Raw genomic sequence first — 17,475 nt, 5'->3', positions numbered from 1 at the left:
GAATTAGGAGCAAAGAGCATTTAAGTACTTTGAACGAGCCATGGTTGATGGAGCCAGATGTGGTGGTCTGACTTTTTCAGACTCTACTGGGATGCTCGTGCACAGCCAGGTTTACATAAATGGTTTGAAAAAGGGGAAATATCCATAAATGGCAGGTGTGTGTGCAATATGCCTGTTGATGCCAGTAGTCAAAGTGCGTTGGGCAGGCTGGTTTGAGACAACGGACTCGACCATTGGTTGAAAAGATGTCTGCAGAATACCCATCTCTGAAACACATTGAAGCAGCAGAAGACCACATTAGATAGACCCCCCTGTCAGCTGCGAACAGGAAACTCCGGCTACAATTCCCACAAGCTCAACAATAATTGAAAATAACAGATTCGAAAAAAGTTTGCCAAGCCTGATTAGGCTCAATTTCAGCTGGCACATTGTGACGGTAGGGTCAGTGTTTGGTGTCAACATGAAATTGTGGATTCACCCTGTGTTGCTTCAGAGGTTTAGGCTGCTGGTGAAGGTATAATGGAGTTGTAGACATTTCACTGGCACACTTTTGGCCCCTTAGTACCAATTGAGCATTGTATGCCTCAGCCTACCCGAATGTTGTTAGTCAGTATGTCCATTTATTACCTTAGTCCACCCATATTGATAATGAATACACTTTACTCCAACAGCCTTCATAGCCTTCAGATTGTAATTCAATAGAGCTCCTTAGGGGTTTGGTGGAACAGGAGATTTGCATCTTGGATGTATAGTCAACAAATCAGCAACAACTGTATGTTGCTACCAATTTCAATATGGACCGAAATCCCTGAGGATTGTGGCCAGTATATGCAAGGCATTATCAACTGAAACCAAACACTGTGTATTCTGTCAGCCAGCTGTCATTTTATCTTTGCTGCAGCTTCCTTTGCAAAAATAATATGACTGTAATGTACTTACAGTGTCTCTACTGTGTTGTGTAATGTGTTCTAATGAATTATTACCTACAATTTTCTGTTTCGCAGGACATCCTGAACAACCTCGGCCCTCTGGGAACTGGAGATTTGGACGATAATGATCTCATGCTGGATGTGGACCTCCCAGAGGATGGCTTGCTCGGTCAGCACACACATACGAATATATTTCCTGGTGTTGTTGCGATTACTCCACATAAGGCCATGATGAATACTTAAGTTTCTGTTGCTGGAGGTTGTCCATTATTTTTGAATAAGCGGATACCTCCAGCAAAACTGTCTTATCATAAATGTAAATTAATGCACTGCCAAGGCTTGTGCTTTCCATTTCCAGTAGAACCCTTCTGTGGGATATAATGGTTTGAATAAATTGAATCCTGCTTTGCCTTGGGTGCATATTTGCCATAGCAACATCCATTAAAGTAGTTTAATAGATGCCTCGTTTTGTATTGGGTCCTGTCACTCTTTTAATATTTGTCTTTTTTTTTTTTTTTTTTTAAGAATTATTAAATGACATCTCCAGACTTTGACTGAATGCTCCGCAGCTAACTTGGGGTAGTATTTTTATCCAGCTGTCTGGCTTTGTTTTTATGAACAGATGCACACAGATGTGCATGATTGACAATCGCCGTTGCGAGAAAACCAGAGTGCACTTGTGTAGAAGCGGCTCAAACATATGTTTTGCTTGATGACAGAAGTGTGGCGTTGGCGTGATTACTTTAATAGCTTAATATCCGCCCCTTACATAAACGACTTCCACTTAGATATCATATCTGTCAAAGTTTCATAAGTTTTCCTATTTTCACTTTTCAAATACAAACAAGTAGACAGCAATCTCATTAAGAGTGAATAAATGGCTTCTTTGTGGGTGTTAAAGGTAATCAGGTCATAGTATTACTCTATAATAACAATGCTGACATCATTTTGCCCCTTTCAGGTTGTGTTGCATTATGTTGTTTGGTGGAGTAAAAAGAAGGGTCAAGGATTGACCTTTTCCTGTCATGAAATATAATGAATTCTGGGAAATGAATTTTCCCTTGTCAGTCTTGAAGCCAGGCGATTCGTTGCTAATGGGTTTGATGCACTAGCTCACTGTGAATGAACCTGGCAGGCTTAGTTTGTACAAACAAGGCTCCCTTTAGGCAGCATGAAATTCAATATACAGAGTATGTCTATATGCTGTTGTGTGTTCATGTGAGCGTGTAAAGGGGCATCAGGACACCGATGGCTGCTTATTAGAAAAACTCTGGGAATAATTACTTGGTCTTATGTTAGAGCTTTGTGTGTTAAAGCCTGTTTTTATGATGTCGGTAATGTCCAGCTTTTCTAAAAGCTGTTTTAAAGATGTGCTAAATCCCAACCGAAGTCAAACTCCTTTATTTGCTATGGTCTTCATGTCCAGAATGATTTGATTCATGGAAAAAAAAAAAAGATTGATTCCAGGGGTTTAACATATTTTTCTACATATGTGTTTGCTGGGGCTTACTAATTTTATCATTAACATTTCCAATTTGGCTTCCCTTTTTTTCCTATACCCATGAACTTTTCCACATCTTCTCACATTGCAACCACAAATTTCAATGTGTTTTGTTGGTATTGTATCTGCTAGATCAGCTCACGTTAGCCCATAGTTTGTGAAGTGGAAGGAAAAGATACAGGTTATTTAAAATAAAAACGTAAAAGGTGGGGTTTGTTTTTACTTTCAATAGAACTAATAGAAGCCATATGTGTGCAACCTCATTTCAGCACATACCCAACCTTAGAGGCTTGTTAGAGAACAGTAGTAAACAAACTGCATGATGAAGACCGAGAGACATCCCTGACCAAGTTTCAAACACGGTTAGGCGAGGTGGGCGTGGTGGTAGCGCAGGGATGGTGCGAACAACCCATGTATGGAGGTCTCTGTCCTTGACCCGCCTGTCCCAGGTTCGACTCCCGGCCTGTGAACCTTTGTCACATGTCACTTCCCTTTCTCTCAAGCCTGTTGGTCCTCTTGAAACAAAGGCTGCTAGTGCCACAAAAACACAAAAATAGAACTACATCAATAAAGCTAAAACATCTTACTATTTATAAAAATATAACTACAGAGAACAGCACAAGCCTACCAAGACATGTCCATTCACGTAAACTGACAGCACAGGCAGTTGTGTCCAAAACTTATGTCATGTGTGCCATAAGTATTTGTAATTAAAAAGAAAACTGTTTTATGTTTAACTAGGTGTTTTTTAACTGCTTAACGAAAAACTAAGCATTCGGTATTTTAATTGAATTAAAAAAAACTTTTTTTTTTTTTTTTCGTAGTAATGGCATATGTAAATAATTGTAGATCTAAAGTTTTCCTGCACATTTGCTTCATAAAATAAAGGCATCAAGTTGGCAAATTCTTTTGACTCGATTAAAAACAAATCTCAGCAATAAAAGCAAAAATCACTGGTACATGTGGCCTGATCTAATATATTGTAATATATTGGAAATATATATAATATATTTTATTATATTGGGAGTAATTTGGAACTAATTAACAATAAAAAATGTCTCCATCTTCATCCACCAGATACAGAGGAAGATAGAGGGCGAAATTTGTGTGATTCTTGAAATTCGATCAGGGGCCGCACAAAACCAGTGCAGGGGCTGCAAATGGTCCCCGGGCCGCACATTGAACACCCCTGGGTTAGGCGGTGGGATAACCAGTGAGAGAAGTAGCAAAGAGATCTAGGGTTTATCCGAATGCAGAGATGCAGTGCTGAGGTCCGCTGAGAGGGGAACTATTAAATGAACTTTGTTGAAGAGGGACAGGGAGACTTCCAGGTGGTTCTACACATCAGTGACTCAGGATCGATGAATACAAACGCATGATGCCGTTGAATAACTTAGAAAAGCTATTATTTTTTCCCCCATTTCAAAATCATGTGCTATTCAGAAAGTCTGTTAGGTTTGGTTTTGTTATGTGACAAAATATTAAAATATTAAAGGCACATGAACAAATCCTTTACACTGCATACAATATACCATATACCTGAATCATTTTTTTTTTTACCATGATGAGTGTATTGTATTGGCTATATTTTTCTTCTAGTTCCATCAGCAGTCTACTTCACCTTCCTTACAAATTAAACTAAGCAAGTTAGATTCTTAGTGGTGACTAAAGAATTGCATAATTTGGGTTAAACTAACTTTTAGTTAGTATAACTTTTAGACATGTGGAATATATCTAATAAAACTGCTAGCTCCTTTATGGTGCACATAAACAGTCGTTTCCTTGTTTCTGAGCACGGGACACGGTGAGAGGGAAGGGAATGTTCCCTCTGCAGGAATGTCAATTGGAGCGTCATCTCTTCCTACTCCTTTTCGGGTAGCAGCCATATTTATAGCTCTCTGTGTCACAGGGAGAGTTCGTGTCACGAGAGGCAAAGTAGCTGCAACACACACCGAGGAGTTCAGTTAAATCCAGTTACCAGGGCAGAGATGAGACGTGGCAAAGGGAAGGGACACTTACACAAAACAGGAAAAGGAGTAGAAAGAAAAGGAGAGGAGGGCTTGTGTTACGTTCTCATCAAGCTGTCAGGCCGCTCGGAGGGAGAATGGCCGCAGCTTTCCTCTCCCAGCTGGCAACTTCCTTGCTTGGAGAGAAACCAGTCACCTCCCCTGCTCTCACCAGCACCACCACAGCCCACTCTCTCTCCTCCTCCAGCTCCGGCTCCCAGGGAGTTCCCAGAAAAACAAGGGTGTCAACAAAGACGGGGTCAGACAGCCCGGGAGCCGGCCTCACTTTTCCCCCAGCCTTTTAACAAATCATCAACTAACTAGACAAGGGTGTCGATTTTCTCTACTCTGCTCCCGACTTTATCTACGTTTTGTGGACTTTTTGTATTCAGTTTGTATTTCTCTTCTGATGGAATATATCTGAGCTGAAAAAGAGCCAGCGGAGGCTCGTTGGTTCCTAGGAATGTAGCGGCTGCATGTCAGACCGGCTGTCTGCTCCTCTGCTATGCGGCGACGCTCTGGGTAAAGTAAGTTAAGCGCGGCTCCTGAACTCATTTGAATGAAGATTGCACACTTTATCTGCTTTCCTGCTTATATGAGTGTCTCACACATAAAAAGGCAAAGGTCAAATTGATTTCCCATGTTTTCTCAGCTGTCGGTTTGGCTGCTTTAATAGTTTAAGGACACAGCTGTATACTGTAAGTCTTGCCAAGTCTTGGGATTTTGTTTTTCCAAAGAAGAGCAAGAAGAAGCGCAATCTCCTATTTGCATTTAGCTTTTTTGCTTTATAACTGCGTCATGCTTTATTCCCCCTTCTTGTCTCTTTGGTATATATGTATCATGTTGTTTCTGTCTCACCCTTGCTCTAAACTCTTTCCTTACAGACTTTGACAACATGTCTCTCATGGAGCGGCCAGACAGAGGTGGCCGGCAGGCTCAGCGACGCAAACAGCATCGCTGGAGTGGTCCAGATCACTTCTTCCATGACAGCAGGTGGGTCAGGCTTCCAACAAAGAAGTGAACAATGAAATGGAAGTTATAAAAAAAACTATCTATCTATCTATCTATCTATCTATCTATCTATATATCTATCTATCTATATATATATATATATATATATATATATATATATATATATATATATATATATATATATATAGTTTCTGTGTATATATATACACAGAAACTAATGTTGTGACCAATTTCATTTTGACTCGTGGATTTTTTTTTTTCAGGCTTCATTTCTTTAATAATTACGATTGTCACAAGACGCCAAGGTTTCCATCTCGGCCCGTCCAGTCTGAAGGCAAGCAGCCAGGCTTCAGACCAATGCTGGATGAGCTCACTCTCGAACACATGACACAGGACTGCAGCGTGCTGAGGAATCAGCTGCTGGGGCTCAAGACGCTACTGCAGGTTCGACCCACATTTGCAGACCACCACGAAACATATCTGCCTATTTAGCGTGCTGGAATATCTGTTTACGTAATCACTAACTCTGTAAAAACAAAGTTTATCGTTTTAATTTTGTCCGATTCAGATTTGTTTTTAAAAGCCAAATAAAACATATGGAAAAGCATTAAAATAAACACAGCACAAAAAGTAATACATTTTATGTTTGGTCAGTTTTTCAAGGTAGTAAAAATGCTTCTTGGCAGAAAATATTGCAGTTGGAAAGCCAGTTATTTCCCCTTTTAATTGTGCCAAATTTGGAAGTAAAATGCATCTTTAGGTTGGGCATGTGGGTTGCACCAATGAAAGACGTGCAACATTCTTCCCGTGAATGCAGATTATTCTGCTATTTACTCTTGTTTGGAGTTATTTGACACCAGGGGCTTCAGTGGTGCATGGATGAACTGTACACAAGTCCTACAGCTAGGAACTTTTCCCAGATTGGTCACTAGCTTGGTCACACACTGCTGGGGATGGCATGGCATTTCTAAACTGATATCTGCCCAAGTCTGCCAATCTGGTGTGTTTGGTCACTAGTATGAACGAAACACCCAAGCTGATCCCTCAAGTGTTTGTTGGGATAGAGGTCCTTTCCACTTGCAAATTCTGGAGTTAGTTTCTGATAAAAAAAAAAAAAACTGCTCTAAAGGGGCGAGCAATGGCATCTTGAGAGGATGTTATCATGTTATCTCTCTGCATTGAAATTTCCTTTAATGGGGTCAAGCCTTGTATTTCTAGTAAGGGACATGCCGCTCCACACCATCCCACTGCCCCAAAAAGAATCAACTGAAACAAAATCTCCTTACGTTTTGTGCTAAGTATAATTTTATTTTATTTTTTTTGCCTTCCTGCTGTTACCCGTCATAATTATTAGAAGCAGGGGTAAAGTTGAGCCATGTGTGTGAAAGAGAAGCGGACATTATTAAAATATTAGCATTAGAATTAGCATTTTATGCTTTCTTCAGCATCTTATTTTAACGATTAGCGTGTTCAGTCTTATTAAATCTTATTAAATAAATTTTTCTATACCATTACGTTAACACTGAGATTTTTTTTGGGAATGGATGCCAACATTTCCAAACCCAACATGTTCCATGACAAGTCTTGCTCTCTCTTGCTCTCTCTTGCTCTCTTGTAGCCTGAATTGACTGCAGACATGTCTCAACATATAGAACTAACTTCTTCTAAGTAGCCTCATCTTGGCCTCGTTTTGCTTCATTTTTTTTTAACATCCTACGTACTGAAAAATGTCTAACTTTCAACCTGTGTTCCTTAGGAACACGTTCTACAATGAAGAGCGTTGTTGTTGACTTGCTAGTGCTAACGCACGGTGCCCCAACCAAACAGAATCGGCACGTTCCTCCACAAACATTGATGTTTGCATTTGTTTTAAAGAATTTCACTTTCAGTTTTTTCTCTGCAGTAAGTCAAACCCTTCGATTGACTCGCCTCAGGGTGAATAATATTTTCTTAGCCTATGAAAAAAAACTGTCTTCCTGATTTTTTTTTTTTTTTTACTTCTTTTTCTTTTGATCCTACTTTGAGCTGAAGGCATACACCGGCAACAAACCCCATCTTGCCGAATCTAAATTTATCTTTGGCACATTGCGCTGCAATTCAGAGGCCTTCTAACTTTTGCACGATTCAGCAGCATGATTCCAGTGTAACTTTAATGAGCATCTGGTTTAACGTGCTGTTGAAGCAAAGTTTCTCTCGGCTGATTGACAGAAGTATAAAAAAAAAAAAAAAACTGGATTCATTTTTTTGTCTCCTAGGGGCATAAAATATGTCATTTCAAGCGTTACATTTTGACTTTGTATAGATATAACTGGCATTTGGTCTTAAATCTTTGACAAGCTATTTTTAATTTTGACAACAAGCTAAGAATGTTTTTTTTGGAGTGCAAACCTTTGAACAAAAAAAGAAGCCTGGGCTTGTTGTTCAAACCACACAGCTCTTATGTAAGCTCGCTGAAGTGAGGACAGTTTTTGGATTTAATAAAATAAATATATTGAATATTCGGTCCCATACTGTGCCTCTGGTATGTGGCACCGGTGGCTGGCAGTTCAGGGTCAGTGGAGAATCCGCGCTAAAGAGTGAGATACTTTCACGGTTGTGAAATATTGCTTTTGAGGCACGCCTGAGGCAATTGATTCAACTCACTTTGTTCCCTGCATCTGTTTGTTTGCACCCCCCCTCTGTGTGTGCGTGTTTTTTTTCTGTTTCAAGCTTGAGGAAACAGGGTCTCCAGCAGATGTTTGCGAGCAGACGGAAGACAATGCCGCTGCGCCACAGGTGAGAAACTTTTCTGGGATTACACAGTGTAGTGCAGCAAAATAAGGTGTATGCATCAAATATATAATGATGTAATTTCTCCTAGTCATATAGTTTATTGTATGTGTGTGTGCTTTCAGATTGAGGCCCTGGTTAAGGAAGTGCAGGTGCTCAGGGAGGAGCTGAGAAGTAGAGACAAGACCATAGCTCTGCTCACTGTGCAGTGCCAACAGCTACAACGACATCATCAGCAGCGGGAACAAATGGTGAGCTGGAATGAGAAGGAGTGACACCAGGTTGTCTGTGTGTTTTATGTTGAGTGTTTTATCATGATCTTATGATGTACTCTGACGTTGCGCCACATGCTGTTGGCAGCCAGTGTTTTCCTTCAAGATAAATTTCTTCTGGACAACGACGATAATCCAACATATAAATTCAGCGTGCCAGCTGATTATTATACGTACAATGGACTCATTAGACCTCAAAGAGAAACACTGTTTTCCTGCCTTTTTTTTATAGGTCGGAATAATGTCCAAAAGTGTATGGATCCAAATGAAAGTTAACAGAAAATAAAACGGCTTCTGTTTTTGTTTTGTTTTTTCAGTAGGTAAGATGTGAATACCTCCATGGGTACAAAGTTTAGAGGTTTTTAATGGCCACCAAGCAAAAATTGTGGACGATCTGGAGTTTTTGACATGTAATAAAGATGATCACAGTAGAAATGAGAGAAATATTTGTTTAAAGACTGGGATCTATTCGGACTGTCCGCCATTGTACTCAGGGTGGAGTACAGCGCTAGTTTTCTGCCACCTGTGGCGTTTTGCATGTGGGTCGTGAAGTGCTGTGTTTACTTGCTAGATGTTCACTTATTCGCAGGTAGCAGACTGCAAACAGGACTACTTATATTTTTCTTTTCAACAATGACTTTCTTGTCGCTACTCTTTTATGCAGGCGAGATTTGTAGAGTGCAGAGTTACTAATGTTCTGTCAACATATATCTTCCCACCTGGGCTGTGGACCCCTGCGTCTCTTTAGAGTTACGATAGACCTATTGGCTGCTTCTCTGATTATCGCTCGCCCCTGCCTGCCCTGTCAGTTTAGCTGAATGGCCGTGTTTTGGAAGGTTTGCAGCTGTTCAATGCTCTCTTCATCTTTTGGATGGTGGCTGGAGGAGTGCTTTGTGAGATGTTCAAAGCTTAGGATATTGATTTATAACCTGACCCTGCTTTAAACTTCTCCACAGATTTATCTCTGACCTATCCGGTGTTTTTTTTCTTTTTCTTTTTTGGTCTTCATGGCGCTATTTGTTCGGTAATGTTCTTAAATCACACACAGATGGACTCTGTTTACAAATTGCCATTTTTGAAAGTGAATGGCTGCACTTGATTTATTTCAAGGTGTTAGAGGAAAGTGGTTGGAAAAAAAATTCCTGTCCACTTTTCAGACTTATGTTTGTAAAGAAAGTTGAAAACCATTTGTCGTGTTTCCTTACTATGTGCTTTATTCTGCTGGAGTTTGTGTTGGTTCGCAACGTGAACGGTGAATCCATTGAAATTTGTTGTTTCAAAGAGGACATGAAACCATCAATTTTACAATAATTCATCTCAATGACACATTAATAGTTAATGGAAAATGTCATCCACTGCTTGTGATTTCATAGGAGGTTATGAAAATATGTCACTATGAATTATGTTCCTAACAGCAGCAATGTAAAGACATACAGTATAAGTGATTGTCTTTTAATATAAGAATCCACATTTCAGAACCATCCTAAATAATCTTTATCTGAATAAGATTTGTATATTACCCAAATGAGAAAAAAACAAAATTTCAAAACCAACATACTTTGCAAATCCTAACCCTAACCCTAACAGAATATGTAGACAGTAAGTAGGCCTATATGTTTGTTTGTTTTTTTGTCATATTCTTTTTTTTAATCTTGCTTTCATGTGCAGCAAGCAATTTGTTTCTCTTTCAGTTTTTCACCTGCTTTATGTTGGTGTTTCCTGGAGAACCAGTGTCAAATAAATAGCCTTAGCCATCACAGTTTATGCTGTTTTGATTGTACAAAAAGAAAGTTTTAAAGCCAACACTATTATTACATCATCCAGTATGACAGGGCTGCTGCTTAGCTGCCTAATGGGTAGAGTAGACCGACAGCGTCGCTGCTCTTTGTGTGTGGGAATTAAATTTATGGCTATTTTGCGGCACCCCTACATACACTGTCGCTCATACCTACAAACAACATCTCTTCTGTCTGATTTTAACTGGCTCCATTTCCACTCTAACCTTCATTAGTGTTTTGTTGTTAGCTAAAAAAAAAAATCATCATATGGCTGACATTATTCAAATCACTGCCATACTGAGAAATACCAAAATGTCAAAGCAGGACCTATCCACCAGCTTATCGGGTGACATGCTGTCGAGCCAATTAGGATGAACACCCACCCACAGCTCTTCAGTCTGCACAATATTGTTACACCCTTAACTCCCAACAATCAAAGAAAAGAAATGGTCATGTTTTTAGTTCTCTAGCTGGCTTTAATGAGTGTAGAGGTTGTAAGCGTGAACGTTTCAGGGGAACGAGGCAAAGAAAAGAAAAGCTACTTCACCGACTCGGTGCTGAGGCTTTGTGCGGGAATCCAAGCTGAGAGAAAATCAGAAGACGGTGTGTGTTTTCCTGCTCAGATTTCTTTAGATTTAAGGACGGATTCAAGAACAACAGCGAGGAGAGAGAGAAAAAAAAAAAGAAACAAACAGCAGGGCGATAGAGTTTAATGTCTAGGCTGGGCGAAAGAGAAACTAGCAATTCCAGCAGGACTGTTTTTGAGTCCATGAAGACTGCTGGTTCAACTTGAATTAGCGAGTCAAAGTCTTGGTGTTTGTTCCTGAAATTGGTGTGTTGTTAGAAGCTGTTAGGAGGCTGAGGTCGGTAACAGCTGACTGAATGCAACATAATGGAGAAAGCAAACAAATGGAGGTGTGTGTCGCAGCAAAATGTCTTTTTCGGATCAAAGTGTGTGTGTGTGTGTGTGTGTGTGTGTGTGTGTGTGTGTGTGTGTGTGTGTGTGTGTGTGTGAGAGTTGGGAAGGCTGAGATTGAAAAATGGGAGAGAAAAGCAGAGCTATTAGAGACTGAAAATTGTTATTAAAGTCCGACTTGACCGCAAGCTGCCTCAGGTTCAGCCAGTTGTTCCCCGGCTCTTTAAGACATTACCGCTAAGTTATAATGTGATCATTTTTCTGTGAAACTGAGATGGCTCTGGTTAAATTTCCAATCACGTCCTTAATTTCTAATCAAAGCTTAGATAATGTACTGACTCCTGGCTTTCTTCTACATCAAGTCGATGCTGTATCTGAAGTCTGAAATATCTCTTCATCGCTCCACATGTAGTCTGATACAAGATACAACAGATGAATCTAAATAAATCGATGTATTTTCATTTCATTGCATAACGAATAGGGTCCAGTAAAATACTGGAGTCGACCATAAATTCCAGTGCGTAAAGGTATAATAAAGCAAAATATAAACAGAAAAAATAGGACAGGACAGATAAATGTATTTAATAAGCAGAATAATGTAACATGCATAATCTTAGCAGTAGTTTATGATTTTAACATTGTGATGCAGAAAGCTGTGTAGCAGTCTGCTCTCGGTGTGATGGCACCGTTTATCTGATGACTGGAGTTTACAAAGTTCATGCAGAGGGAATGAGGAGTCGCTGATAAATTTCAATGACTTTAAACTGATCCTAGATTGAATTGTTGTATTGTGGGACACAAACAGCTTATTATTTGTTATTTAAAAAGCTATTACAGACCAAACAAAGGGGATGAATATCTTTAATAATGGCTCACATTCACCTTGACTTTATGTGTTTAAGGCAACGTTCCTCTGCCAGTCATGGTTCCTCTTTCACCAAGATATTTACTTAATGATCGACAAACCCAGAACGTTTTCTTCAGCCTATTTCAACAATTCATTGTCTGCTTACTATTTACAGTGTCTGTCAGAACCTTACGTACATGCATCATCTGCATTACATTTTAGCCTTTAAATTCTGATGTTTTGTAACAGTTTTTCTGTCCACGATTCAGTGAATATCCAACGTATAATTTCAATGAATTAAAAAAAAAAAACAATAATTAAGTGCACAAGTTTGAATTTAATGTAGCTTAATCTAATCCACACAGGCTCAGGATGATACATACAGGCTCAAATGTTGTCATATACCCCCACCGATATTTGATAAATGTCCTTAAAGTTGTAGAGAAAGCAGACACCTTTTTTTTGGCCATGATCTTGTCATAATTCTGGACGGATATTTGAACGCTCTTCTTGTCAGAATTGTTTCATTTAAACTGATTGGTTTCCTGGCATCAACCTGCCTTTCAAAACAGTGTTCATACATTTCCAATGGGATTAAAGTCAGGCCTTTAGACACTTCATTTAGGATGCCTTCCAAGATGAATTTGTGTTTGATATCATTGTGCTGCCGGAAAACCTTAAATGTGGCAAACCTTAAATCATCTGACGCAAACGTTACGAAATGAAAGAAAGAAAGAAAGAAAGAAAGAAAGAAAGAAAGAAAGAAAGAAAGAAAGAAAGAAAGAAAGAAAGAAAGAAAATTAGCTTAAATTATGAGAAACAACCCATAAACCACTAAGGCTAGAGCTGATCTTAAAATTGAACACCAGTTTCCCTGTCCACTGTGAAGGGAGCTTTATATGAAATATAATATAGTGTCAACCAAGAAAGTGAAACACAAAATCAACACCTTCAAACATGACTGACATCTGCAACCAAATTTGCACCTTTATGTACAAGCTGAAGGCCTTTTGAAATGATTGCATGGTATGATGCAACAAACATGATGGTATTTGTTCCAGTGAGAATTAGTTTCAGTAAGAATGTTTGTTGGATTCTTTGTGTGGTTTTTAAACCTAACAACAGTGCACCAGTGGTCAAGCGTGGCGGTGGTAGCATCTTTCAGAGTGTCTGTTTCCCTACCAATAATACTAATAGTGTGTTGCACAAACTGGGTGGAACAATAATTAACTTCCCAATTTTTCAGCTTTACCTAAAATCAGCCGCTAAAAGGATGAAAATTGGACACAACAGTGTTGCAGCAGGACAATGATCCTAAACACAAATGAAAACTGGTTTTGGAATGAAGAAAGCAGGGCGACATTAAGGTTTTTGGAATATTCTCAGCATCAGAGTCACTAACAAAATGTGTGTACAATGCCTGAAAAGCTGCTTTTGTTTTTACCTGCACATTTTGCAAACGTTTTGTTTAATGATCCTACTCGGTTTTCTTCGAATCTGTGCATGATATCTTCAATAACCATCCATTGTTTTTTGTTTTTTTGTTTTTCTTATTCTGTATTTGCCCTTACTGTACAGTTTCTAATTATTAGTTTATATTTCTATATATTTACTTCTGTGTGAATCTGCATCTTCATTTTGCCTTTCACTTTGCTGCTGCTAAACCTGAAAACCACCGAGGGACCATAAATGTTACTTCTATTCTAAATGCCGGGTCCGTGCCAGGAAATCAACTAATTTAAATTAACTCTACTATTTCTAAAAGTAAGAGTGATGAAGAATCCAGCCAGAGTCATGCCAGGACCTCACTTATCGCTATAAAGCGTTTGATTTCTCTGCAACTTGCTACACGACATTTATCAAAGTATTAGCAGGCATGCATTCATTTGTTTGAGCTTATATGTATAGTTCTGAATCCGGGTGGTTTACTACATATAAAAGTGTCTTGTGCGTCTCAATTTTCTTTCCCTCCCTCTCTTTTAGCCCCATGAGGGACGACAGGTTAGATGTCAGTGCCGCCACCAGGAGGATCCTTCTTCACTACAGCGGGATGAAAAACGGACGGACAAACGGATGCAGCACCATGACAAGGCTACCCAGACAAACTGGAGAACACAGAGCCATCCTGTAAGTCCAAACAATGTTCAATGTAATTATTTATTCTTTAGGAAAGTCTAATTTGAGTTGCAGAATAAAATCAAGTCACTTTGTGTGGAGAAAACCACAGCGAGACCCTTTTTTAGTGAGTGTTCGACGATGCTGATGCATCAATTTAGGGATCGAATTAATAGCACATATGATGTATAAAAGCTCATAGTTGGTCCAGTCATCTCCCCTCAAATTTACAATGGGCTCAGACTGGTGACTGACTGCAACTTTGCAGCGAGTTAATCAGTTGAGTGCCTCTCCACTGGAACGGCCCCCCAAGGGGGTAAATCACTGCCCCCCCACCCCCTGTCTTTATGCTGTTTATTAGACTGTCAGAGTCACAGTGTCTCCTACTGTAAAACTATCCAGACCCAATTTAACTTGGATCGTAGTGTTAATGTTGGAGTGATGAAGAAAGAAAGCAGAAAAGCGATGAAGAGAATGGGAGAGTATGATAGAAAATGTTTATGTACGTGCTTTCTGTTTGCAGTATCATGCTTCAGTGGCACGCAGGGTTCCAGCCAGATATTGATTTAACAGCAGGAGTGCCACAGGCAGCATGCTTAGCAAACAGTGCACTAATTGATCTGCTCCCAGCTAAAAGGGCGAAAGACACACAAACACACAAAACAATGCGGTTTTTTGTTTTGTTTTATTTTATGATTTAAAAAAATTCATTTAAAAAGGTTAGATCACCCCATTTGTCTGTTTTATTGCAACACACTATTATAATTATTATCCAAAGTGGTAAAATCTATATTATTTTGATTTATGCCACAAATACAAGCAAGACTACTATCTACATTTCAGAGCAGTCTTGATTGCAATGGTAGCTTATGGTTTAATAGTTTCCATGGCAACTATCAAAGCAGACTCGGCGCTTGATGGGCTTTATCTCTGTAGTGAGAGCATCTGTGTCTGACCTGTTGTACCTGGCACATGATAACGCGGTAAAAAACACAAAATGCATTCAATGTTTTCTTTGTCAAAGCTCACCGTTTCTCTGAAATGCTCTCTACTAACCTTTGTTACGTTGTGACAAGCAAAAAGAAAGGAGAATACTGAATAAAAAAGGGGGAATCAATGATCTGTAGAGGCTTTCTGCATTGCATAAACATACAAGTAAGCTTGGCTTCAGCATTCTTCCTCCAAATGAACAAATGTTTATATAATTTAAGTAACAGATTTTTTTCTTGTTACTTTTTAATACACGTTTGTTTTGTTTTTTATGCTATTGCATCTTATCGTTGAATGCCATTCTAAAAAGATAAGGCGAAAGACCAGAAGCTAATTTCCTCTTCTGCCTTTGCACTTTATTCACAGAGCCAAAGTTGTTGGCACCCATTGTAAAGATGAATAAAGACCTAAAATAAATTAATTTTCATCATTCTAGCCTAATCTCAAACTAAAGGACTAAAAATATCCCCACTTCCATGTGAGCAGATTGATTCAATTGACACTAGGGACTTATTGATTTGAACAAAATCACCTGAGGCAAACTTACTGGTAACCCTTAGAAATGTAACGTTCCTTTTTTAAATTGATCACAATCAAATGTCTAAATTCAGGGTCTGCATCATTCAAAGGCCACATTTGTGGGTTGATTACGTCACAGAGAGGCGACAAACGGTGTAGAAATGTAAAGGCTCCTCCAAATTTGGCCAAAGAAAAATATCTAATGACTTCACTGTTGGAGAACTGCAGGGCAGAGTGTCCGGTTGTTTGGGAAGAATGCAGGGAAAAGCCATTTCTGTCCATACATATCAAGTGTAAACTTGCAAGATTGCTGAATCCTGCTGGGACTTTAAATAGAGATTGACCATTTTAGCTGCAAAATCACCAGCTGGGTTTGGTGTGAAACAAAGCATGAAAATGCAGCAAAGCACCTCATGCTCACAGTTCAAGTATGGTGGAAGATCGTTGAGGCTGTGGGCCTGTTTCTCTCCCATGATAATGTAGACATTGTGCAAAGAGGAATGGTTAAATATCCCTCCTCCACATGCTCCAACCTTATAAAAGTATTATAGCAGAATAGTAAGGGTTCTATTGGCCAGAGAGGGTTGCACAGGCTATTGACGGCATTGGTGCCAATAATTGTACCAGCAAAGATTTGTTTATTATTTCTTAACACAACATATTCCTTACTGGATAAATGTACCAAAATAAATAAATAAATAAAGTGGGATTTTGCAACTACAATTAAAGATTTACATACTCCTTTTATACTTATCTTTACCAACGATGTTGTGCATGTCTATATCTGCCTTATCAGTTCTCCAGAGGTTAAAATGTGCACTGAGAGGTCTGGAATCCCTGACTTCAACCAGCATCTTAGCAGTAAATCCTTTCGCCTCTGTAGCTTGTGTTGTGGGGGTCTCTGTAAATTGTGCTTGCCTCTTGCTGATGTTATCAGGAACAGATAGAAATCGGGAGAATTTAGAGGGTAGATGAACACCTCAGACTCTTTGTTGACTCTTCCTAAACGGTTTTTCGCAGGGTCCACTGCTTTCCTGGAGAGATATGTTTGCTTCTGTAGGGGAAATAGTAATTCGGTGGCAGGGAAATGTCAATCTAACATCCATGTAAATGCATGGAAACAAGATGTTCCCTGCCGAACAATGTTTTTTGTCAACAAGACAAAGCTTGCCTGGAGTTGGTTTTAGTGTTTTAGCTGAACAGTAAGCTGGAGTTTTCTCACAGTAGGTACTAATTGTCGCTTTCGCTATTTGAGAGGCACATGCCACGCAGTGACAACGTGGAACTTTCTTTATTCTGCCTGCTACTAAGATCTGTTTGTGTCAGTTTCTTTTAGCCTGAATTAATTTCTAGCAGAACTACAGACATTTATGCTGCTGCATTCTCTTGTAACACGGAGATGATGCAGCATTGACAGAATGTCTCAGGGGCCGCTGGGGGGAGACGAGTTTAATTTGTACTTGAATACAGAATTGTCATTAAAACTCTGCAGCAACAACAATAAAGCTCAAATGTCCTGTTTGTGCCTCGTTATGTGAATCATCAATTATGCAGTTGTGTTGTTCATCTTGTGGAGACCATGTGTCAGTAATTAAGGGGTCTTGGGTTTGAGTGAAGCTCACTTTGTTGCGTTTATTATGCTTGTCAATCTCAGTTAAAACATGTCTGCATTGAGGCTTCTAATAAATGTCTAAAAAACTGTTAGGGCAAATGGATACCAATTTTAGCCTAGAAGACAGAGTTATTTAGGCATTGTTTGAATGTATTTCCAGCAACAACAGAATGAGCCCAGTGGAAACAGACCAACACAGACAGGTAGCATTGCTCCTGGAATAGGCCCTCTCCAGGCAAACCTCTCGCT

At 39.3% G+C, this 17,475-nt stretch overlaps 1 protein-coding gene across 5 annotated transcripts in view; it reads left to right on the top strand.

The window, feature by feature from the left end:
- ccser2a (coiled-coil serine-rich protein 2a) overlaps positions 1-17,475 on the top strand; it is a 72,313-nt gene that overhangs the window by 33,205 nt on the left and 21,633 nt on the right. For all 5 annotated transcript variants that reach the window (XM_012864028.3, XM_021317200.2, XM_036126818.1 and 2 more), the window contains 6 exons: positions 1,005-1,098; positions 5,321-5,429; positions 5,672-5,852; positions 8,118-8,183; positions 8,303-8,428; positions 13,974-14,117. In XM_012864028.3, coding sequence (XP_012719482.2) covers positions 1,005-1,098; positions 5,321-5,429; positions 5,672-5,852; positions 8,118-8,183; positions 8,303-8,428; positions 13,974-14,117 — 720 coding nt within the window. The remainder of the gene's footprint in view (positions 1-1,004; positions 1,099-5,320; positions 5,430-5,671; positions 5,853-8,117; positions 8,184-8,302; positions 8,429-13,973; positions 14,118-17,475) is intronic.

The sequence above is a fragment of the Fundulus heteroclitus genome, chromosome 22, assembly GCF_011125445.2.
Source record: "Fundulus heteroclitus isolate FHET01 chromosome 22, MU-UCD_Fhet_4.1, whole genome shotgun sequence".
Lineage (NCBI taxonomy): Eukaryota > Metazoa > Chordata > Actinopteri > Cyprinodontiformes > Fundulidae > Fundulus > Fundulus heteroclitus.
The sequence above is the reverse complement of the archived record's forward strand: the minus strand, read 5'-3'. Positions and strand labels throughout refer to the sequence as shown.